Source organism: Ruditapes philippinarum, unplaced genomic scaffold, assembly GCF_026571515.1.
Source record: "Ruditapes philippinarum isolate M1 unplaced genomic scaffold, ASM2657151v2 ctg1026_1_1_1_1, whole genome shotgun sequence".
NCBI lineage: Eukaryota > Metazoa > Mollusca > Bivalvia > Venerida > Veneridae > Ruditapes > Ruditapes philippinarum.
The window spans coordinates 97,383-122,391 of record NW_026853258.1 but is presented as its reverse complement, the minus strand read 5'-3'; the positions used below and the strand labels follow the sequence as shown (position 1 = coordinate 122,391).

At 32.4% G+C, this 25,009-nt stretch overlaps 1 protein-coding gene across 6 annotated transcripts in view; it reads right to left on the bottom strand.

Moving 5' to 3' along the window:
- LOC132736312 (uncharacterized) overlaps nucleotides 1-25,009 on the bottom strand; it is a 33,872-nt gene that overhangs the window by 7,726 nt on the left and 1,137 nt on the right. Inside the window, exons 1-2 of one of the 6 annotated variants that reach the window (XM_060723420.1) lie at nucleotides 24,172-24,326; nucleotides 23,661-23,765 (exon numbers count right to left, since the gene is read on the bottom strand). In XM_060723420.1, the coding sequence (XP_060579403.1) occupies nucleotides 23,661-23,765; nucleotides 24,172-24,208 (142 nt within the window). In that variant the 5' untranslated portion in view covers nucleotides 24,209-24,326. Of the gene's footprint in view, nucleotides 1-10,336; nucleotides 10,448-11,346; nucleotides 11,522-15,965; nucleotides 17,356-20,507; nucleotides 20,649-23,660; nucleotides 23,766-24,171; nucleotides 24,327-25,009 lie in introns of those variants that run through there. The other 5 variants (XM_060723421.1, XM_060723423.1, XM_060723418.1 and 2 more) reach the window with 5 other exon arrangements.

Below are 25,009 nucleotides of genomic sequence, written 5' to 3'. Positions count from 1 at the left end.
TTTCTGGATATACATGTAGTTCATTGAAATATTTGACTTAATATCATCATGGTATATAAGGCTGTGTTAGAACATATGAGCCGCGTCACGACAAAACCAACATAATGCGGTTTGCGACCAGCATGGATCCAGACCAGCCTGCGCATCCGTGCAGTCTGATCAGGATCCATGCTGTTCGCTATCAGTTTCTCTTCTTGTAATAGAGTTTGTAAGGGAACAGCATTGATCCTGATCAGACTGCGCGGATGCGCAGGCTGGTCTGGATCCATGCTGGTCGCAAACGCATTATGTTGGTTTTGTCGTGACGCGGCTCATATATTTCATTGTTGTGTAGGTGGACAGAAAGGGTTAATTATGCGAAACGAACACAAGCATTCACTGATAAAGACTTTTCGGATGACGTAATAATTTCGACCTGCGGTTATTTTTCAAAATGACAGATAGAATCTAGAAAGTGCAGTCGTGCACAATTATCTAATTTTATCTTCCGGTGTCATGTTAGCCACTTACGCGTGTATTTAACCTGTATGTGTCCATTGGGGGGAAATAATCAAATAATTTATGGACGAATTATGTCCTTTTATTTAACTGAAATAAAAATATAAAAAATATACGATAAGATAACAATCATTAGAATACTTATCACATGCCATTTACAGAGCAAATTTGACCAGCGTGAAATTTAACGCAACTAAAATATATATTCGAGCAAAATTTACACATGGCATAAGTGTTCCCAAAGAATGGAAGAGCTTAATCTTTTTAAATCTTGGGACTTTCATTAGGAAACACGAAAAAAGCATCAGAAAATTTATTTAACAACTTAAAAGTAAAAGTAGTTAAGTGCGTAATTGTAAAATACATTGTTTCAAAAGATCGTTTTACATACATGCAAATAGCCTTGTGAAAACAGCCAATTTGATATATATCTTTCTATGTCAAATGAGCCACGCCCCTCGTGCATATACAATCTGCTTTGTTACAACTGATAGATATCTACCACAATGCAAAAGTGATACACCTTTCTTAAATAATTGTCTTATGCATAATCTGCATGAAATTCCTCAAATAACTTCACTTTGCCCTGAAGATGAAAAATGTGTTGGGTTTTTTTTTATTGGTGCGAAACTCGGTTGTAGTTCAGCTGTTAATTTTAAAACAAATCAGACAAAAGCTTTTGTCAAATAAAAAAATCTACACCATATTAGGAATGCACCCATCATCATAATCATCAAAATCTCAAAACATTGTCTTATTATTTAAATTGAAGTGGCCCCCGTGTTGGCATAGATAAAGAGATCGTTTGAGCCCCGTGTCAGCAACTCTGCGGGGCGCTTGCAACTCTAGGTAGGACACCGGCAAACTAGTTACTGATAAAGATTCAACCAAACATTAACTGCACAGTGGTCTTATCACATTTGAGAATGTTTTCATTTGATAAGTAATTGATTTAAACCTTAAGTTATCCACAAATATTTGGACCAAAATCTGCGTCAATAAAGTTACAATTCAATTTTAATCCGAGCCCACTTGCTAGCGTAATCCGTATAAATGTTACACACGAATCCGGTGATAAGATTTTAGAGTCGACCCGCGTTTGACGTTATTTCATTCAAAATTCTCAGACCCTTGGTCCTATAAAGCCTTGAGTCAATGATTAAATTATCTTAAAGTCTAATTAACTTATCTTTACTTAACAATGAATATACATGTAAAAATGTCTTATATACTCCGTATTTTGTAAATATCGCATACATTTTTAAAGGTGTTTTTATTTTATTTATTTTATTTCAGTAATATTTTGATACAAGTTATAGAAAAGGGGAAATTTAAGAAATTAATCTGAGGTTTTACTAGCTCACGAGTTAATATATCATCCAACAATACATGTAGATCTAATTACATACCATTAATAAAACTGAATTAGATCCGTGAAGATAATAAATATAACATCAAAAATAATTGAAATAGTCATTAAATGTTTTGTGGTAAAAGTATAGAAAAAGATACATATCTACATGTGTGTATTGTGAACGTTATACGGTCATTTATTTATCAAAATATGAGCCGTGTCATGACAAAACCAACATAATGGGTTTGCGACCAGCATAGATCCAGACCAGCCTGCGCAAAATCCGCGCAGTCTGATCAGGATGCTGTTCGCTATCAGTTTCTCTACTTGTTATAGGGTCTGTAAGCGAACAGCATGGATCCTGATCAGACTGCGCGGATGCGCAGGCTGGTCTGGATCCATGCTGGTCGCAAACCCATTATGTTGGTTTTGTCGTGACGCGGCTCATTTATTTATCAAATATCTATAAATTAATGTTAAACGTCGTGGGAATTGAGCTACCTTGTATTTCATTACTATATAGTTAATAAATGAATACCGTGCTAAATTGCTTTTCATTTCCGTGGGTATATCACACAGAACATAAATTGACAGATGTATTTGCAAGATTTCTTTTGAATTGAGTTTAAGGGGACAAAACAGCGTCACAATGTAAACTAATTTAAGTGTAGTTTCTCCTTTTTTTCTAATATGAATATCTGATTTATTTCAAATGGGTTTTAAATACAATGTAATATAAAAAGTGAGAGTAGAAAACGCGCGTTTCACCTGTTGTATATAAGAATTAACACGGACAAAACACAACGAATGTTTTGTTCCTATTTAAAACAAAAATGATAATAAACACATACAATTTAACTGAAACACTTAAAGATACTGTTTTAAAATCAGTTAGAATAAAATAAAATAAAAGAAACAAAAGAAACAAAAAGAAGCATGAAATAATAAATTTGTTCGTGGGTTGCTCGATTCATAAAATAGTTATGGTGACTAGACAATTTTTATATTGTTTACAAAGATGTATTTTTTTCTGTACATGAACATCAGCTGTTACAAAAAAATAACTAAAGAAAACCACTTTTTAGTTCATTACTATAACTTACTGTGCTTTCACCATAAATAATTTAATATCCATATTTCACGGTACTTCTTTTTTTCTGTTTATGATACACATGAATATATATCGATAAATTCCTTCGTATTTAATACACATGTAATGATTTTTCTTTTCACGTCACTTTTTAGTTTATAACACCGAATACAAACAAATAGAAACACTTTTCAATTATACGCCATCAACTTGATGTTATAATGTCAAACAAATCATTCCGCTGTTGGACATTTGATGATAAAGTACTATATTAAATAAAAACTCCGCGAAATCATGAATTTATATCTATTCATTATTGAGATAAAGCCCGTAAATCAATGAGTGAAAATATTGTTCATGTAAGATGTCCGGTCGCTAGCCCTTAAGCAAGGAGACAGCGTAACAGCGTAGGCTGTTCTGGTTTTTGTTGTTACATTGAAAAAACAACGGGTTGAAACTAGTAATTGTTAGCTTAAGCTGATTATACGAGTTTGATTTACCATTAACCCGAGGTTAATCCTAATGTTGGCAGTTACTATAATGTCACGAAAGGAAAAGTTAGATAAGTAAATTAAAAATTTATAATAATGGTGTGAAAACAATTTCAAGACACGCTCTGGCAAAGACGTAATCCACTCGATTCACATATTTGTTTCAATCAAAAGTTATGCTCAGATAAAAAAACAAGAAATAACAGATAACATTTTGAGAGAATTCCAGAATTGGTTATCAATAAAATACAATACATTTGTTTTCGTTTAATGATAGGTAATATACGAAATGGCCTGATTAGCGGATCGTTACTAATCAACAGTAAAAACAGGCAAAACAATTATCACCATAAAAATGAACAGATGTGAGCATATGCTACGTATAGGATAGATCATGAGTACCAGTTGGATGTGAGATTTATCAACGAGCGAAGCGAGTTGATAAATCTCACATCCAACTGGTACGAGCGATTTATCTGACTTAGACCACAGGTAGTTTTCTCTGTTTAAGTATAGGATAGATCATGAGTACCAGTTGGATGTGAGATTTATCAACGAGCGAAGCGAGTTGATAAATCTCACATCCAACTGGTACGAGCGATCTATCTGACTTAGACCACAGGTAGTTTTCTCTGTTTAAGGTGAAGATTAAACATGCGTAAACGTTTTTTTTCTCCGACAGTTACATAGGGATATCCAAATATTTCTTATTCAATCTATATGGCCTGGCCTTATTTGGATTTATTAAATACTGCCTGAAAATATTAGAAAAAGCCCGAAAAATAAATATTGTTTTTAAATGATAAAAACGTTTTCATATTTTGGGTTTTTTTTTATTTAAAAACAGTAAACTATTTGTAAATGATAAAGTAAAATAAATTGGTAAAAGGCATTCTATTTTAATTTTTAAAGAAAATTTATATAATTGGGGACATTAATTAAATTTTCCCCGATAAAGCTCACAAAAAGGGTTTTTTTTCAGTTGAAAAAACAACTGAAGTTATATCAAAAATTTACTGTGTGTTGGGATATAATCAAAACTTTTTAGGCCTCTCGATTCCCAAAAAACAGTGGGTCAAAGCTTTGCCCCAATAACAGTATTTGAATAGAAAAAGGGGGGGGAAAAACTGTGTTAAAATAGTCACATAAGTTCTTGGTCGACACTTATATTATTGGTTATAAAGATTTTTTGACAGGTTATATGGCCCTATATGGTGTTTGTATATATAACCCGAATTTCTGCAAATGATGTTTAAAAAGGTATATAACATTTTAACAAACTTAATATAAAATTTAAAAATACAGAACGTACTTTAATTTAAGGAAAAATTAAATTAGCCCTAAATTGACAAAGCCGTGATGTTTATAGTTTTAAAGTTTTGGGGGTTATATACCCTTTTTAAATGGTTGTTTGGAAATATTACCAGAGCCGCTAGATAGATAGAAAAAGATTGAGTTTCTTTCTACTTGGAACAACTTTTTTAAATTAAAAGAGATTTTGGATGAGCCTTTTTATTGGGAATTTTTCTTTGATAAATTTATAAGCGTTTAAAGTAATGCCCTTTATTTTATTTTCTTAAATTCTAAATATTTGCAACAATAAAAATGGTATTCATCTTCTTTTTTTCTTACAACATAAACCAGTTCGTTCATTATTTTTAGGGAAAAAAAGGGTTTTTACTAAATTTCCTTTTAAAAATTAGTGACTATCGAATCATGCTTCTGAAATATTAAAAAAACTGCTATTGATAGATTTTTTTATCCTTACAATTTAAAAATAAGTACAACAACCGTATAACATCTCGGATAGATTAATCCGGACAAAAACTTAAATCGTTTGTATAATACTACCCATTATTATATGCTTATTATCATTTTCTAAATAAATATAAGGCGATTTTGATTGCCATGTTCATAAAGCATTATAGTTACACAAACATGCCACGGGGAAGAATTTAATACTTCCATTAAACTGTGATATATTTTCAGACATGCGGTATCTAAACCCCTTTCAAACCCATTTGTTGGGTTTTTTCGTGACCGGGTCATATAGTTAAAGTAAAATTTTAGTTTCTGCTTTTAAAGTAAAAAATCATTTTTACCAAAAATTTATTTATCCGAAATACATTGTTGAAAATATAAACCCCAAATCCGTTAGAGCGAAATTAATCTTTAGATATCAATAAAAAGTAAAAATTTCATTTGAAACGTAAGTAAATATCCTCTGGCTTTTAATAACTTTCACACAGAATTGGAGCCGTGAAGTTACAGGGTAGAAATCTGCCAAATTATTTCTATATGACACATTTTAAGTAAAGTTTAAAGAATGTCCTTGACCTCTATATAAAGCACGTAAGCACAATGAAAAATTATCTACTTATTCAAAAACACTAAAAATTTAATTTTATTGTGGGTTTTTTCAGTTAAGAAAATTTTCATTACTTTTTTTATCTGTTCTAGTGACAAAAAAAATTTTAAAAGGGTAAAAAACGACAAATTTCGTAATAAACCCAAAGCTGCTATCGCCTACTTCGACAGTTTTTTTTACCCACTTTAAAAATTTTTTAAAAAAATTTAGCCCTGTTTTTAAAATAACGAAGAGTTTACTTTGTTTAAAACCAGAAAAAAAGGAATCCTAAAGACCGCCCAAAACGGCAAAATTGAAAATGCTGCTGGCTCGGTTTGATTGAGCCTGTTCATGGATGGAACTGATAAATACAAGTTAGTTTCCACACACCCTAAAACCGGCTTAAGCAAAATTCAACATTTAAACATGAAAGGTAAAATTTTGAATAAAGAAATTTCCGATGATATGTACGACGACGTACATACGTACATACGACGTTGAATATGACACTTTAAAGACATTTCATTCAAGTAGGAGTACTGGAACCATTCAAATGTAGAAATACCATTGGTTCCAAATGTAGAAATACCATTGGTTCCAAATGAAGAAATACCATTGGTTCCAAATGAAGAAATACCATTGGTTCCAAATTTAGAAATACTATTGGTTCCAAATGTAGAAATACCATTGGTTCCATATGTAGAAATACCATTGGTTCCAAATGAAGAAATACCATTGGTTCCATATGTAGAAATACCATTGGTTCCAAATGAAGAAATACCATTGGTTCCAAATGTAGAAATACCATTGGTTCCAAATGAAGAAATACCATTGGTTCCAAATGTAGAAATACCATTGGTTCCAAATGAAGAAATACCATTGGTTCCAAATGAAGAAATACCATTGGTTCCAAATGAAGAAATACCATTGGTTCCAAATGTAGAAATACCATTGGTTCCAAATGAAGAAATTACCATTGGTTCCAAATGAAGAATTAATTGGTTCCATTGGTTCCATATGTAGAAATACCATTGGTTCCAAATGTAGAAATATCATTGGGTTCCAAATGTAGAAATACCATTGGTTCCAAATGAAGAAATACCATTGGTTCCAAATGAAGAAATACCATTGGTTCCAAATGAAGAAATACCATTGGTTCCAAATGAAGAAATACCATTGGTTCCAAATGAAGAAATACTATTGGTTCCAAATGAAGAAATACTATTGGTTCCAAATGTAAAAATACCATTGGTTCCAAATGAAGAAATACCATTGGTTCCAAATGTAAAAATACCATTGGTTCCAAATGTAGAAATACAATAAACACAACAATGTCGTGCTGCAAGATTTCATGGATTCGAAATATAACATCTCTGATTGACCGTGCGGGGCGATATTTTACGACATACACAAGACACAAACACCGCTAATGTGACGATAAAATAGAGAAAAGCAAAAACCTCATAAACATTTACTCACTGGTGCCTAATATATGGGACCATTTCTTTTAGCACAGCATGCAATTCCTTTGTAACATATCAGTGTTTGTCTAACGTAAGATGAGGTAATGTAAGTGAAAATGAAAATAATCTGACGCAAAGAATCAACTAGTATCTTAAGGTTAATATGTGATTTAAGTGGACTTACAAAGTCTTATTTTAATGTTTATATGAGATGTAGTCAAAATGCAAAATATCTTATTTTAAGGAATTTATGTGATGTAAGTGGAATTGCAAAGGAATGTACATTTTAAAGATAGTAACATACCAACTGTTAACTTAAATATCTACTCCTAAAAGGTATGTCACATAGTCACAAATGTTACAAGTAGGATAAAGTTTACAAAGTTAAACAAATTAATGGATTATTTCATAAACACTTCCTGATTAACAGCACGGAAATAGCTGAAATAGACACAAACAAAAATTTGGGGATACTCCCGTTTCTCACCGAAAGTGTCTAAAACACTTACCATTAATAACTTGAAGATGTGAAAACCGAACACCGTGCGCCATTAATATATAACCAAACTACTATATATGTAATTATATATACACTAAGCCTTTGTATAACATAAAACAATGTATAGAATATATTTATCTGTCTCATGTGCCATCAGTATACAATTTAATACTGTTCACCGAGACATAAAATATATATACATATGATATATATACAATGTACATAGCAAGTCTAAGATAGAAATGTAAAAGACTACTAATAAATTAAGTGTTATGATCAGATATATCTACACATATTTTTTTTTTAAAATGTGTTGTTTATCGAAATATTTGACTTACAAAATTATTGGTGGCTTACTAATACAAAGATTGGAGATTTGACATGGAATGGCAAAAATTCGCCAGGTCATTTTTTGTTCTTTTTTTTGTTCTTCATTCTTTTATTTGACAAGAATGTCGATTTTGCACGTGCTTGCAGGTGCGTCCTTTGTGTGAGAAAATGCAGAATTATTTATGGAATTGCTTTGAAAAAGATTAATACAGAAATAATTTCACCTTTTTAATGATTTTTTTGCCACAATGCATAAATAGACATGTTAAAATATGAGCTTGAATACTGGAAAAGAAAGGGAATTTTTCTGTAAAAACGAGACAGTTTTATCTTTTGTAACTTATCTATTCTCGCTGAAAATGCATTCAACTGTGTGTCTCTAATAAAAGTACAATGTATTATGTATAAATATAGATTTCAATCATAATTACTTTTTATCTGTCCAAATTATAAAAGCCAAACAGGAGAAATTACGCTTAAATATCTGGTAAAAATCCAATATAGAAATCATTTGACACTTCAAAAGGTTCCTGTCACATTTTGTCATTTTTACACATTTGAAATAATTACATACATAATGGCGGATGTCAATGGACATATATCAAACTGTATGTTTTATTACGAATGTAATTTACCGTAAACATTATACCTGCCTCTATATATTATGTGTTTGCGTTCGTACATTTTCTTTCGTTGCATTAAAGGCATGCAGTTTTATAGGCAAAGCATTTTCGTATCATGATTCACGTAATTACGCTGTTGAAAAATTAATTTTCTTTTTTTTTACATGATGAATACTACGGACGTTTGTGTAATAAAGAACGTACTTAAAAGCATTTTAACCGATACCTGTACAGGTTTTTTAGTGTTTACTTTTTACTTCGTTGGATTGAAATAAAAATACAAGTAGTTTAATATATAACAAACACGTAAGAGTAAGAGCGAAAGAGTAAAGCAGATACAATTTTCAGAAAAAAAGAACAAGATGTGTTCTTAACCATTGCCTGCTGTATTTCTTAAATGGATTGTCCAGATTCCATTTTTTAGAACTTTTATTACCAATTTTGAGGTAATCAAGATAAAAAGGTGAAGTTGGTCAGCCAACAGTATGGAGCCTGGTCAGACTGCACAGACGTGTAGACTGGCCTGGCTATATACAGATCACTTTTGGTTCAATCAGGGAAACAATCGAATCTTCTCGGCCCTTTCCGTCAAACTTCGGATAAGGACCGTGAATAATAGACGAGGTTCTCCGGATAGCGGGATAAGGGATGAAATACAAATTTGTTCCCGTCTCAAATGTGATAAAACATAAGTTTTTTTTTTTTTTTTTTTTTTTTTTTTTTTTTTTTTTTTTTGAAAACTTGAAGTTTAAGGTCATTTGAAGGTATATATATGTAATACATTCTTCAAAATGAATCATTGGACCATATACTAGTACATGTATATATAATTTATTGTTTCTGAGTATTTGAATGTTAAATTAAATATGTTATAATGTCCGTAGAGAGGACAGACAGACAGACAGACGAACGAACGCCCGGACGGACGGACGGACAAACGATGGATGTTTCAAAACAATATGCACCTGGTTAAATTTATCTATCGATGCGGGGGCATTTAGAGATATGTTTGTTCTCGTTTGTCATTTATATTACAAGAGTTTGATGTTGACCTCGGCTATTACTCACATATGAGCCGCGTCACGACAAAACCAACATAATGCGTTTACGACCAGCATGAATCCAGACCAGCCTGCGCATCCGCGCAGTCTGATCAGGATCCATGCTGTTCGCTTACAAACCCTATTACAAGTAGAGAAACTGATAGCGAACAGCATGGATCCTGATCAGACTGCGCGGATGCGCAGGCTGGTCTGGATCCATGCTGGTCGCAAACGCATTACGTTGGTTTTGTCGTGACGCGGCTCATATGTACATTATCAACAAAATACAGCTTATGAAAACTTCACCTTTCACCTGTCTATTCAATATATTATATTAGAATTAAATGCGAAATCAAAACATATAAATATGATCATTGAACAGTTAGTTAATTAAAACGACTTTCTAGTACAGTATTTCACAGAAAATCTAAAACCGACATTCCATAATATCGCCTCCTACAACACCGCCGTCAAAAATCCCTCCCTGGTCACAATTTATTTTAAAAATTTGAAAACTTAAAACTGATTAATACCTTAAATATGTTATCAGCCGGCAGAAATAAGTGCACTTTATTCATAAAAAAATACTCACACATACCAAGATAAGAGTCCATATTTCAACTGTAAATTAATCCAGTGTAAATACAGTCACATCTTATCAACATAAAATGATAAAAGCTTCCACACTAAATTTTTCCCATGTATGCCTATGCTAAATGTTGATTAAGAAAGAAAACAGAGAAGAAAAAAAGTAAACGTATAAAAATGCGACGCTTTTCTTTCCATATGAACCGATAGGGGTTTTTCAAGCCTGTTAAGAAAACAATTAAATTAAAGGAAAGTGAATGAATGTGCACCCAACCAGCTTCTCTGTAATACATAGGACAAAACGCCTCAAAGGGAAAACAAATTGCTTTAATACGCTTCAATTTGAATCAATAACAATAAAACAGTGGGTTATTTGTACGGTAGAGGGCAGGTTTTTATTCTATACAACGACAAGCTTGGTCCTGACAAATAAAAACATTCTCCGACCATTTAAATAAATAAGCGAAATAACTGAGTATAACTGTCATCATTGCAATGTCTGAACTTTAACACACTATGTTTTCCCTGAACGTTCATCAATTACAACGATTGATATGCCTCGTGCAAATAAAGTCCTTTTTTCCCTCATTGATTTTAACATTAACTGCAAGTATTTATGTAATATGAAGCACATAAAGCGGAAAATGAACTTGCAAGTATTTGTAAAGTGTAACAAAGTAATAAACCAGAAACGCACTTGAAACAAAAACACTACATTTTTTGCAAATGTCTTCTTCCGGTTTGTTAAAATGGAAACGCTGGTTGTACTTCCGGTCAATGACAATCAAACTAGTCTAATTGATGTAATGATAATACATGTACATCGACGCTTATTTAATAAGTTACCTTAATTAAGAAGTTCCGTACTTACGCCAGTCAGTATTTGACTATAAAAGCAAACATTCCAAAATTACATCTTATCTAAAGTAGACATTCAAAACTTATTTCCATAAAAGTAATGATAGACACTTAAGTACACTATGGAATTAAGTAATAATGCGATAAAAACAATATACAAACACAATGATAGGGCTATGAGTGAAGTTCCAACAAGTGAAGGGAGATTAAACCATTCAGAGAGTCTCCGACATTCTGTACCGGACAACCCTGTAATTCTACAGCCCCCTGTCAAACAGCATTGATATCTGGCAATGATAACATTTGTATAAACTCTGTCCATCAAAACTTTTTATTGACTACTTTTATCCCTGTGAATATCGTGAGGAAATCCTGTGTAACTAGTCCTCTAGTATAAACAGATAAAGACAAGGGTCGCCAGCTGTGAAAATTCTAAAGCTTTCGATACTCATATGAACAAAAACGACTGGACAAATCTTGTCATAGCACCGCTTTTGACAATGTCTGTCAAACTGAAGAATTACTAACTCATTCATAATATCACAAATTGATTTCAACGGCGATGAACGGCATTTTCAAAGGCATTGGAAAAAATGGGAAACAGTACGGAATCGGATGAATAGGCAGTCAGAGGCTCGCGTGACTTACTTAACTCGTTTGATTTGATGCAAAAACTCGTTTGGTTTAATGCAAAAGTTCAACGAATTGCTAAAAGCTTCTATTTTATTTAATGAAATAAGCAACAATGTATAATCACATACAATTACATGATTCTAAATATGATTATTTATATATCAGATAATACTTTTCGGTCCTTTTTAGAGAACTTAGTGTTACAGCTTTCATGACACGCAAAACAATAAGCGTAAGTGAATGGTATAATATAAAAGAATGTCATATTCAAGTAGCCGCTTATTTAAAAGTAATCGTGAACAAAACAAAGCATATACGAAAAAGTTATTCTACAATGAAGTTACCGCATTAACCAGCGACTGAAACTGATTTTTTAAAGATAACTCTCCTATCAAAAAGAGAATATGTAAATAGTCGCATATATTCAATTAAGAGAGGCGTTTATAACAATGGTGAATGGTTCGTTGATCAAAGTGATGAGATATGATCTATATACAGTCAATGTTCTGATACACGTAAAATACATGCATGATTTATAACATGAATGGTTTTCTCGTGCAACATAAATTGTTCAGGGAATATTAAAGATATTTTTAGGATAAGGTACTTGCTATTTCCTGTGTGGTGAATGTTGGCGTGTTTTGTGATTTGCGGTGAATACTGCTTACTTATTTAGCAATTGAAAGTTTCAAATTAATTCAGTATTGATTAAGTACTCTTTTTTGTTTCGTACAATCCAACATGTCAATATTTGCATCATTGTGTATTGGCATTTTGATTGTTTGATATTGTGCATGCTGTTAAAGAGTTATGCCTTTAAAATAAATCCTTGAATTCATGAATGATATAAATATACTTATATATGAGGTGTGTTTCATTTCAGATAACGCTTTCTTCTCCTTCATTATATGGTTTATATGTTAATATGTTTTATATGTAAATAACATCTTCGTTTTCTCTGAAAATAGTGTGAAATATTAGTGTAGTTTAGCTTTTAGCGCATGCCACAGTGGGCCCCTTTGCCATTACCGCGCTATAATGACGTATTCTTTGATCCAATCAATGTGATATTACAGTGGCAGTGAATTATATCATTGTGGCAGTGAATGATATCAGAGTGGCATTGAATGAAATCACAGTGGCAGTGAATGATATCACAGTGGCAGTCATATCATAGTGGCAATGTTAATGTCATTAAATTATTAATTGTACCAAATGTTTGTAAATTCTAATTACAGCTCCTTTGCAAGCGGCCATTTTGTTTTCAATTTTGAATTTACAGTCTTTTCTTAATAAATTGTATAACTTCTGTAATACTTTAATATAATCTGTTATTGCATTCGTGTCGTTTTTTTAGCAATTTTTCTATATTCTACATTTAAATATTTTATTCAAAGTAAGAGGAAACTTCGCAATCTCATATAAATAGTGTAATTTAATCGTCACGTTGAAGTGGAAAACTTAATTACGATCACCATTATATGTCAATTATGCGGGTTGAATACGAGTTTAACAAAAAGAAACATCAAATGTACTTGGCGACTTGATGTCACGGTAGAAATATTGTTTTCATCCGTGAGATATTCCATCAAGTTTGTTGTTTGTTATTGAACTTGTGGTAGAAAAGAATCTTGCTTGGTACGGTTTGGACGTGACTTTAGACAAGGCGAATAGAATTTTAATCTTCTCTTGTAAAGGACTTCCATGTATCATGTGCAGAAAATCTCAGAAAACAAGATTAAATTTTAAGAAATACATCTATGTCATGGTCATATGTCCTTTTTAAAAATAAGAAATATAAATAAACAGTCATTGAAATGAAAAGAAAAATGATGTTCATCTGGATGTACCTAGTCACACTATTCTTCTGTTTACTTTTCCCCTATTTTTTCAGTATATAAAGAAAATATTCTATTAATATCAATGTAAAGTGATTTCAAGTTATGTAGGCTTATTTATCTATTTCCTTCGTTGAATAACAGATACATTTATATATCGAAGAACAGTTAATATAAACATTAATATAAACAATCAACATATAGCCAATTATACAATCACTCAAGCAAATCAGGTGTATGTACACATGTACTGTTTGCAGAAAGTAATTGTTCAAAAGTATTTGATGTATGGCAATTACTTTAAGAAATTCCCTTCCGAGCATCCCTAGACGAAAACGATCTAACAGTAGCTGAACTTTGGCAGATCGTTAAATATTTTTACTTAAAAAAATAACATTTTTTATTATCCTATGACTCAGAATTGACTGTGACTTTGGCAAAAGTGACTCCAGATATAGCTAGATACCGCTACTTAAGCTCAAATTATAAAGACAAATATTGTTACGTCATCAAATGAACCAGACAAGTTTAAATATGTGTATCCACTAGTTGTAATATTCGCACCTTTAAACTATAATAACTCCGGTAAATGACGTATAAATTATACTTAATACTGAAAATTGTCAATAAAACGCCGACTAAAGCCATAAATATCACTATCTAGTAAAGATGAAATGCAGTGAAACTAAATTTACCCCCATAAAACATTTAACCAAAAAAAAGTCTCCATCTTGATGACTTATCAACTTAAATATCTTGGATAGAAAAAAACCTTTGATTTTCTGTGTAATATTTTCAAAATATTTCAATCGTTCTTGTAAGGTAAACAGATGGTTTACAATAGGCCGGAAATGGTGAAGAAAAGACCAAAAAAGGAGGTTTTATAACATGAATTATTATGTCCTATTGAATGTTTGCTGACATTTATGATGATACATGTGTACTCAATTACAGTGTACTAATCTATTAGTAATTAAACCAGCGGGTTTCGTGACAACCATGGTAAACATACAGGACAATTTGCGGTTTGTATTCCTTCTCAATTTCAGCCAGGTCAAGAAAGGGCCCATTATTTTATGAGAGGGCGTTGGTTTTAGCTGCTGACCAGTATATCCGTTTGGATTTCGACACTCTCAGAGCGCAACCAAATTTCAAGTTAACATGCAAGGTTCGGTAAATTTTTTAAAGAAAAATTAAATGAATATGTCAAAAATCTGAAATTTATTACTTTTTTTTAAGGTAAAAGAGATTCGGACAGTCAGCCGGATTCGATATTGAGTTATTTTAGGTATTACACTTTTAGTTTTACAAACACACAATAAATAACCTGAAGAATGAATCAATATAGTAAAATACGAAAAGTCCCAACGTCTTCGTTGCTTTTAGAAAAGGAAACATAGATATTGTTTCTGACTGCATAAATTGAACACTTTTAAGAAAACTTCCTGATAGAAATGTAACAGTAATCAAATAATCAAAGTAAGAAAGCAATAAATAGACCAATATGAGTTAACCAATGCTCGTACAAAGAATAGAAAAAAATCCATTTTGCCAATCAAACCTACCAGACAATATTCTACAAAGTATTGGCAGTTGGAGCTTTACAAAACGAACAAGTAGACAACGTCATAGGGTCATTCTTTTATTCCATAAAATTCAAGGAAACAAAAATGATTCAAATCGATCCGATCAATTGCAGGAACAATTAAGCTCCTAGAAGCATTCTATATATGCTTGGAAATTGTAACCTATTGCAATACCACTCGAATTACATGGAATGTGAAAAGATAAATCGATGGTTAATGACATTTTCAATAGATAGTCTGTAATGAATCGAAGTTAGATCCGCACTTAAAGTGGGAGAAAACAGAACTTCAAGAAACGGGATAATGATAATACCGCATTAAGATGTTGAATATATGATACCAAATGCTGTCTTTTGGGAACATGTCAAAGGTCAACAAACAAGACTTTGACAATGCAAATCTACACCTTACACCGTGCCTAACATGTAGTCTTCGTGTTTGTAACTTAAGTAATACATGTATCTGTATAAGAACAGATATGAAATGTTTAACCGAGTGTAAAAATACATGTGGTGAAACTAAAATATCACAATCTCCTAAATGGTGTACCTTTCCAGACGGGCGATGTCATAAATATACTTTATATCATTGCTTAGAGATCGCGTGCTATTCTGACACCAGAGCGTAAATAGGGTAAACGGGGATAAAGCTATTGGGTCCTGAACACCTGGTGTCATAATACATGACTTTGTTACGTACATTTGAATGGATTGTAATAACCTACCTAAATCTACATTATCGAGGTTATAGAACAAATCTTGCATCACACCATTCCAGTCTGTGTGCTGCTTTTCTCTGGAAGACTCTCGTGTGTGCACCCGGGGATTGAACACGGACATATCCGTCCCCAGGCTCCCACCTGGACCCGGCACAAACGCACTCACATTGTTTATTTCCGCGAATATATCTGTATGTGGAGGAGTTTTGTCCGACCTTGAACTACTTCTACCCCTGGTAAACCCATTGGTGGTATCCACGTGATTTATGGAGGCTTTGACGTCAAAGTCTCCTTGTTTGTGGTTCGTACAGAAACATGATGATGAATGTAAAACCGGTGCTGTCTCATACTCAATGGAACGCCCATTCTGATAGATATTATTTTCCATGACGTTTTTCTTATGGAATTGGTCGGAATTTGCATGTCGCTCTCTTTAAATTCAACCAAAGCATCATCATGACTCCATACGAGCTTGTTCGTAACGTTAATGTATGTTTAACAATCTAAGTAAAATAATCTACTCAAACCAACCAACAATGAGTCAGCTAGACCCAGTCTTAATTTCCGAATTAAAAACGAAACTTTTTCATGTTTTAATAAACCATAATATCGACTTTAAACCAGTCAAAGTTTAGTACTGGTCAGATTAAACTTTTAGTAAACTATTCACACAGTTATCAGTTGATTGTATCATAACAATACATAAATGATCTCATACTATCTTTATTCACGTCATTAGGTTCCTGTCATTAAACTATGAAGTGTTCTATAGATTCGTTTTTTGAATTATTTACACAAAGGTGTGTATTTGCCTTTTCTCGTATTCCCGGCTTATCACTGAATATTGTTATTTCTTTCTGTATCGATTTTAAGGACTTGTGTTTAATACAGTCGATTAAAACATGCCAATTTATCAAGATAAGACTTAGATTAGACCCATAATGAATCTTCTCTCAACTTAGATAACAAAAATAACAAAACAGTTGGGGTTTCCGCTCTTTCTCTAAAACTACATAAAATATTCATAACATTTAATTAACACAGACACCGGTTACTTATTAAAACGCAGACGACATCTCTAACACAATTTTATAATTATCTTCCGCACACTTTTGATTTGATAAACTCCAAGAAAGACTGTCTCGAATCTCTTAATCACGACACTCACTTTAAATTGATTAGTTCCCTTATAAGTAATATACGTTGAACAATTGACACTGACAAAAATCTACATGTTACACAATAATACCGAACTGACTCAAAATCCAGTATCTTTATTAAACGATTAAATCGAAAGCGTTCAACTTGAAACATAGGACATGTAAATACATCCGTAAATTAAATGCACACCTGTCATTCCCGGTGCTCTACTGTCAATAATAAAACGGTAATACATGAAACTGCGTGCATGCTTGCGTATTATGGCTTATACTGTCACGTGGTTAGGAAAACCGATATGATTTTATTGATGCAGTGAAAGAAACTGTGACGGATAAAAAAGCATCAAAAGAAATAAAAGATGTGTATTAAAATACCTTAAACTTAATAGCTTAAGATCGGATGAAAAGAGTTTTGTTAAATGTTTAATGTTTCGCCCAAAAAGAGTACCGTATGCACTAACGGGAATATTACATAGTTTTAACGATCGGATTCTCCTTTATGATTTAGACGTAAACATGTGTATACAAAGATTATCAGAATATCCCAAATAAGACGAAAAAATATACAGCCATTTATGGCCAAAATGAAGGTGAAAACTAACGAACGTTGGATATATCTATTGTCAAAGAAGTCTCACACTGTCTTTAATGGATTTTTTTAAAATTCTTCTTACAATTATATTTCAGTGATTTACTTTCATTGATATAAAAATTATCATTCAGTGGTATTGTTATCATGTTATCATACATATCATACAATTTATATCAAATTATCATTAGTATAACATGATTGTATAGAATAGGAACGTAAGTTCATTTTCTTATTGTAAATGCACAGGTCTGTTCTGTTCTGTTCTGTTCTGCTCTTTGTATAAGTCGGTTTCATTATTTATCAAATTATCATAAATAATTATTAAGATAATCCCCATTAATGCGTTCATGAAATATTTTAACATTTTCAGCATCATTACACTATCGATGTTGTTGTTGCTGATGTTGTTGTGTTGTTGTTGTTATTATTATTATTGTTGTTGTTGTTGATGATTATAGTGATGATAGTGATGATGATGTTGTTGTTGCTTTTATTATTGTTGTTGTTGTTGTTGTTGTTGCTGCTGCTGCTGCTGCTGCTATGTTGTTGTTGTTGTTGTTGCTGATGATGGCGATGATGATGTTGTTGTTGTTGTTGCTGCTGCTGCTGTGTTGTTGTTAGTGTTGGTGTTGTTGTTGGTGGTGGTGATGGTGCTGGTGCTGCTGCTGCTGCTGCTTATATGGAGTTACCAATGATAGGAACACAACTACACCAGCAAAAGCACATTAACTACATTATCATATATCAAAATGCCTACAGCAAACATGACTAGATTTTATAATTACATTATGATTATTTCTAGATTTACTTTTTTTTCAAAATCAGCACATTGACATTGACTTCTGTCTAATTAGTAGCCAATGTACAAACGCTTATTAACAATTATTGACCAATGATTACCATCAATTAGCTGAAACGTCACATTACATGTACAGCGACGTCATATTACAAAGTGATATCAGATTTTTTTCTATATCAATATACATAATAATTTATGTTACTAGTATATGGGGTTATGTATACAGTGTATATCTCGGAATGTACTATTGGTAAAGAACACTACAATTTTTTGTAATAAAGATTATTAAAATGACTATTTATAAGTGATATATATATTTGAAAAAAGACTTCAGTAGTAGTACTTTTGTCGGTGACCTGTAATCATGGCATTAACGACCTTGTTATTTACTCTGTAAAACTCATTCAAATAAAAACCCATAAAACATATTAAAGTTTCCTCATCAGACGACACTTAAGTTATAGCCTCGTTTTGAGTATTAAAGACCAAGCACCGGACTTATCGGTTAATCGGTAGTAGTGTTTACTTCAACATTCACTGTACACATAAATAACATAAATAACCCTACTTGTACTTTCACCTTATTTCATATCTTTTCACAAGCACACCTAAAAGCTTGCCAATTGACTTTTGAATGTTTTATGGTTGCCCGTATTTTATGCCCATATTGCAGGAAAAGTAATAAACGAGTTATTCTGGGTATAAGAATTCTATAGAAAAAAAACATAAGCAAAATGCTTCAAAACCATTAATTTTAAAGGAAAACAGAAATGGTAGGCAGTTTATATTTTGTATATTCTATATTTAGTGTACCAGTACTCAAATATATCCTATTTTGGCAATTATTGAATTGGCATTATATCAAAAGGACTAACCGAAATATATCAACTTCTCTAATTAACAGATGTAAATACATGTAGATCACACTGCGACATCTTCAGCAGAAGTTTCATTGAATTTCGCTATGCGTGATATATTTCATTGAACTTTCTTTTCCCTTCTTTAATTACTATTGAGTTATATTTTCTGACAAATACATCTACATGTACATATACGTAATTCGTCTATGAAAAATTAGTTAGTCCTCGAGCCTTTTAAAAGATATCACATCAAGTAAAGGAAAATAAGTAAAAGTGAAGCTTAACCTAAATAATTTAGTTATTTTGACAAGGCATGACTCCCAAATGAATACGAGAATAGTTGAAGAACACTATCGCCGCAACATATATTTGGAATAACGTCGTCAATAGGAACTAAAATGCACTTTGATTTTTTGTCTCATTTACCCAATATTGATATATCAATCTCAAATATATAATTAATTAAAGGCCCATTATGCCTCAGAAATTACCTGAACCATCTTTTGCTTCTGTTGCTTTTTGGCAATGAGCACACTTGTAGTGATTAAGTATTTTGTATGGAAGTGAAAATACTACTTTAATTTGTTTACATTTTGCTACTTTTATAACAATAATTTAATTTTCGGTGCTCCTTCTTTCAGGTGATAAGCATCTAACATGTTTTTAAATCATTATTTAAGAAAAAGAAAAAAAAATCGTATCTGGGACAAAGTGCAATATATGAAACGAAAGGTGAACAAGACATATGATAATTGCTGATCAAGACCATGATGAAACCTTCACAACAAACGTAAAATAATAATATAAAAAGAAATATACCAAAATTTCACAAATCAATACAATTTTTCTTTTGAATAATTTAAAATAATGCATTTCAGCAACTTGTAAGTAACTCTTTCTATTACACTGGGAAATACTGAATAGATTATTATCTATATCATAAAATGCTCACAATATTTCATCTCTTATTTGTATCTATAAATAGAAACTTCATTTTAATTGGAAGAAAAACTAAACAAGTCAGAACATCGCTAAGTCTCTGAAATAGCAATTAATGTTTTGTGTTATGAAAAGATTAGCAGAAAACAAGTGTTTAAACAAATATCTACTCTGAAATACATTATTATTCGTACATACCAAACATTATTAGCATAATCCATCTTTCTATCGAGTGGTCCTTCCATTAAAATGCTACTTCACAAAGTTTTGCAATGTCCGTTTCATTTTAGCGTTTAATCAAGTTTGTTTAAACTTCACTGCTAAACATAAATGATTATGCTTTTAACCTATGTTCAGTTTGAAAGTAAGAAATCCAATGACTGTTTGTTTTGTGTATGCTAATTCGATTGGAACTAAAAATTTGGTGTAAAAAACAAAAGTTGAACAAATCGCTGGTGCATACTTCAGCGGTTTTTATGACCCTCAGTAACTGATACGGGTGGCTTTTTGAGGGGTGGGTTTGACTTTTGCCTGATAGTTTGATTGTATAGGCTGACACACGAACCGACACCTGTTAATACTGTGAAGTATGGTATATGATCCGAATTATACAAAACGATTTTATAGAGTGTTTAATTAGTAAAAACGAATACTTTATTTGAAGCAAATATTTAGAAATATCACGAAAAGTCGAAGGACTTCTATAATTTTGTAAAGTCATGTTCAGTGAACGCTTGACTTCAACCAATACCGCCTTAATCTATATAAACAATTCAATCATATCAATGTAAACATGAACATAATTATGTCATAAATATTCGAGCAAATATTTCAATTATTTTTGCATGTACTTTACTAATCTTCGTACAGAATGATAAAAACGCTACACAGCTTTGATTAATTACAGAAGCCATGTACTTGTATCTAATTTTAACCATAGACCTGCGGAATTTGTGTAATGGTTTGTTTTGCTTTGTTTTTTGTGCACTTAAATTTTAAGGTAGGTCATTGACAAACTATGAAAAGTAAGCTACCAGCAGTATATGTAGAGCCTGGTCAGACTGCCCTGATGAACACACACGTCTGGCTCTATACTGGTGACAAAGGGCGTGAGAGATGTTGTACTCCTTACATTATCTCTTCAATGAACGTACTCAATCAAACCGAGTCTGCAATGACCATATACTGAGTAATTGTGTTGTTTGTTCATTGTTTCAGATCGAATATCTCCTTTCTTGATTTTTATAACTTTCGGTTCAAGTTGGTTATGTACGGTGTTCCGTTTGGACACGTTTGGACAATCGTGACATTTTATTTATTCTGTACCCGCGATGCACGATGGTACGATGGTGAAAACGCGATGGCACGATGGTACGATGGTGAAAACACGATGGTACGATGGTGAAATCACGATGGTACGATGGTGAAATCGCGATGGCGCGATAGTACGATGGTGAAAACGCGATGTTACATCGCGTTTTCACCATCGTACCATCGTGATTTCACCATCGTACCATCGCGTTTTCACCATCGTACCATCGCACCATCGCGCCATCGTGTTTTCACCATCGTGCCATCGCGTTTTCACCATCGTACCATCGCACTTTCACCATCGTACCATCGCGATTTCATCATCGTACCATCGTGATTTCACCATCGTACCATCGCGTTTTCACCATCGTACCATCGTGCATCGCGGGTACAGAATACAGAAATCGCGATGGCACGATGGTGAAAGCGCGATGGCACGATGGTGAAAACACGATAGCGCGATGGTGCGATGGTGAAAACACGATGGTACGATGGTGAAATCACGATGGTACGATGGTGAAAACGCGATGTGACATCGCGTTTTCACCATCGTACTATCGCGCCATCGCGATTTCACCATCGTACCATCGTGATTTCACCATCGTACCATCGTGTTTTCACCATCGTACCATCGTGCCATCGCGTTTTCACCATCGTACCATCGTGCATCGCGGGTACAGAATAAATAAAATGTCACGATTGTCCAAACGTGTCCAAACGGAACACCGTAGTTATGGGTAAAATGCGAAACTGTTTATTCAAAAGTATTGTCAAAATAATACATGTACTCGTAGTTCTCATACAAATTTATTCTCATGCGTAGATGATTATCATTATATTTTAAAGTCATTGAAAAACTAATTATCAACTGTAGTGCTTAAACGGAGAAGAATTTTAATTATGTATGAATAAAATGTACTTATTTTAATCTTTGTTTAACATTCACTTTAAACTATAAAACTATCAGGACATAAAATTAATCAACTATTGTTCGGACCGGACCGTGTGAATATTCAGAAATTCTATTTCAATAAATGTACTGTTCTGTTCTTATTAAATATATAACAAATTGGACAATTCAGCATTAATAATTTATTAATTTAAACGTGGTAACTTCTTTGTGGTCATTGAAATCGACATGCCGATCATTCTTATTGACCAATTCAGTTAATAATCACATGTCGTTGACGATTTATTCCTATTAAATATTTATATTAGCCCTTTGATCTATCGAATATTGACACGCGTAAAGCCTATTTGATCACCCTTGCATTTCTACATGGGTGGAGAGTGGCAATTTTACCAGCTTTACAGTCTATTGTAAAAGTTACTGCAACAGGAAAGATAGACTACTGGTTTCTTTGGGGAGTTACTGAACAAAAGCAACAGATCTGGTGTCGCACAAAAGCATTATGACACTCTTTTATTGACTTAGAGGAGCACTTGCAGAGAATGTATATATTATCCAAAGAACGTTCGAAACTTGTGTTTATCAAAGGCCCATGCATACTTTCAGACACAGAATAGAGTATTCGTTGTTTTCTAAACAAAGGAGCGCCGGGTTACAAATTTAAATATCTTAGGTGTGTCTAGGTAGGATATCGAACTGTCAACCACAAATAGCATGGTTTAAACACACAATATAGTCCTTATAATTCTAAAATGACTCCCATTTAAGGATTGCATGCAACTTTTCTTTAAAGTGCATTTACGAGTTACATATTGTATAAGTTGACCATACAGAAGAAAGTTGTGCTGAACATTTAACATAAAATTTTAATGAAAACGTTTATAAAAGAGGTTGCAACTTTACAGTTTTGTCCGGTTTCATTAAAAAAAATTGAATCGAAATTATCATTTGCCTACTTTAACACAATTTGTATTCCTTTTTTTCCTCTTTAATTCATTTTATTTTCACAGGAGAGAAGTGCACTTTTACCATGTGCAAATATGCACAAAACAAATACTAGTAAGTACAGTAATATAAAATACGTCTTTATATTAAACTTATTAGTCGGGAGATATTTTTTAAACACATACCTTGAAAAGTAACTATTTTCTTCACCCTACATTTGTAGAAGCTGCTCTCAAATTCTTTAATATCAAATACGGAATAGTCCGCTGTTTGGTCGATAGGTATCGGCACTGAAAAAACAAATATGTAAAATAGTAATAAAGTAGTGGACAATACCCTAATGATTATCTGCACAATGTAGGGAAAAAACAATAATCATATTTGTTTTTATAAATGAACGCGCGATTTATTATTAATGCGTTTTAGGGTGCCGTTAATTATAATACTAAGAAAGAAAGAAAGAAAGAAAGAAAGAAAGAAAGAAAAAAGAAAGAAAGAAAAAAGAAAGAAAGAAAGAAAGAATGTGTTAAAATACAGTATGATTCAATATACGCAAACAGTATTTGGTGCCTCACTATTCAGCATTTCTAGTGGATATAAAAATAGACTCATGAAAAACTAGTAACATTTTAATTAAGAAGTGACAATTTTTGTATTAAAAAAAGAATAAAATGAATACTAAAAGTTACTACTTACCGTCTTCTATGTAATCATTTTGTCCATAAAATTCCATAACTTATAACAAATTATTATAACATTTTATTTCTCCACAACGCAAATATCAAAACATGTCGTGCTATACCCGGCTTTAGTCACATCAAAAGATTCATACAAGATATATCCAGAAAAAAATATGTTTCCAAGTGACACACTTATTTCTTATTTATCAATCTATTCAATTCAGATAAATGAAACGTGAAAATAAAATAATGTAAAAATTAAATTTCACTATAACAACACGGCAGCAACGTTCTAAAATAAAACTAAGAAATGTGTCCAATGATCCCTTCAAAAACGACGAGATATAAAATCGCTTGAAGCCATGTTTAAAGACGCTGCGCCTTATCCTAACTTTCTTTGTCAATGTTTTCACATTATTACGTAAGATAATCCCATTGCAAACTGTTAAGATTAAAAACAAAATTCTTCAGTGATACTAGAACAAAACTTTAGAAATAAAAAAAAAAACACCACAGTTAGAGAGAATCGTTATTGTACAATAAAAAAATCGTAGCACCGTTAAAATTCCATTTCAATTCAAGTGAATCTTTCGTGCTGAACGATCTTAAATTGGAAGACATGTCAATTTAATTATTCAATTGTTTCACTTCATTTGATACAAAATAGAAATAGAAAATCAATCCTGGTTTATTGCCTGTAAAATCCACTTGAAAAAAGAGTTGGCACCGATCGGGAAAAGAAAGCGCAAAGAACGTTACTTCACGCCCCGATCACGGAAAATTCAAATCGACTTAAAATTTTCGTAGTAATAATAACTAGCCAAGAAATTGCCTGCTTCAAGTCTGGGATATTC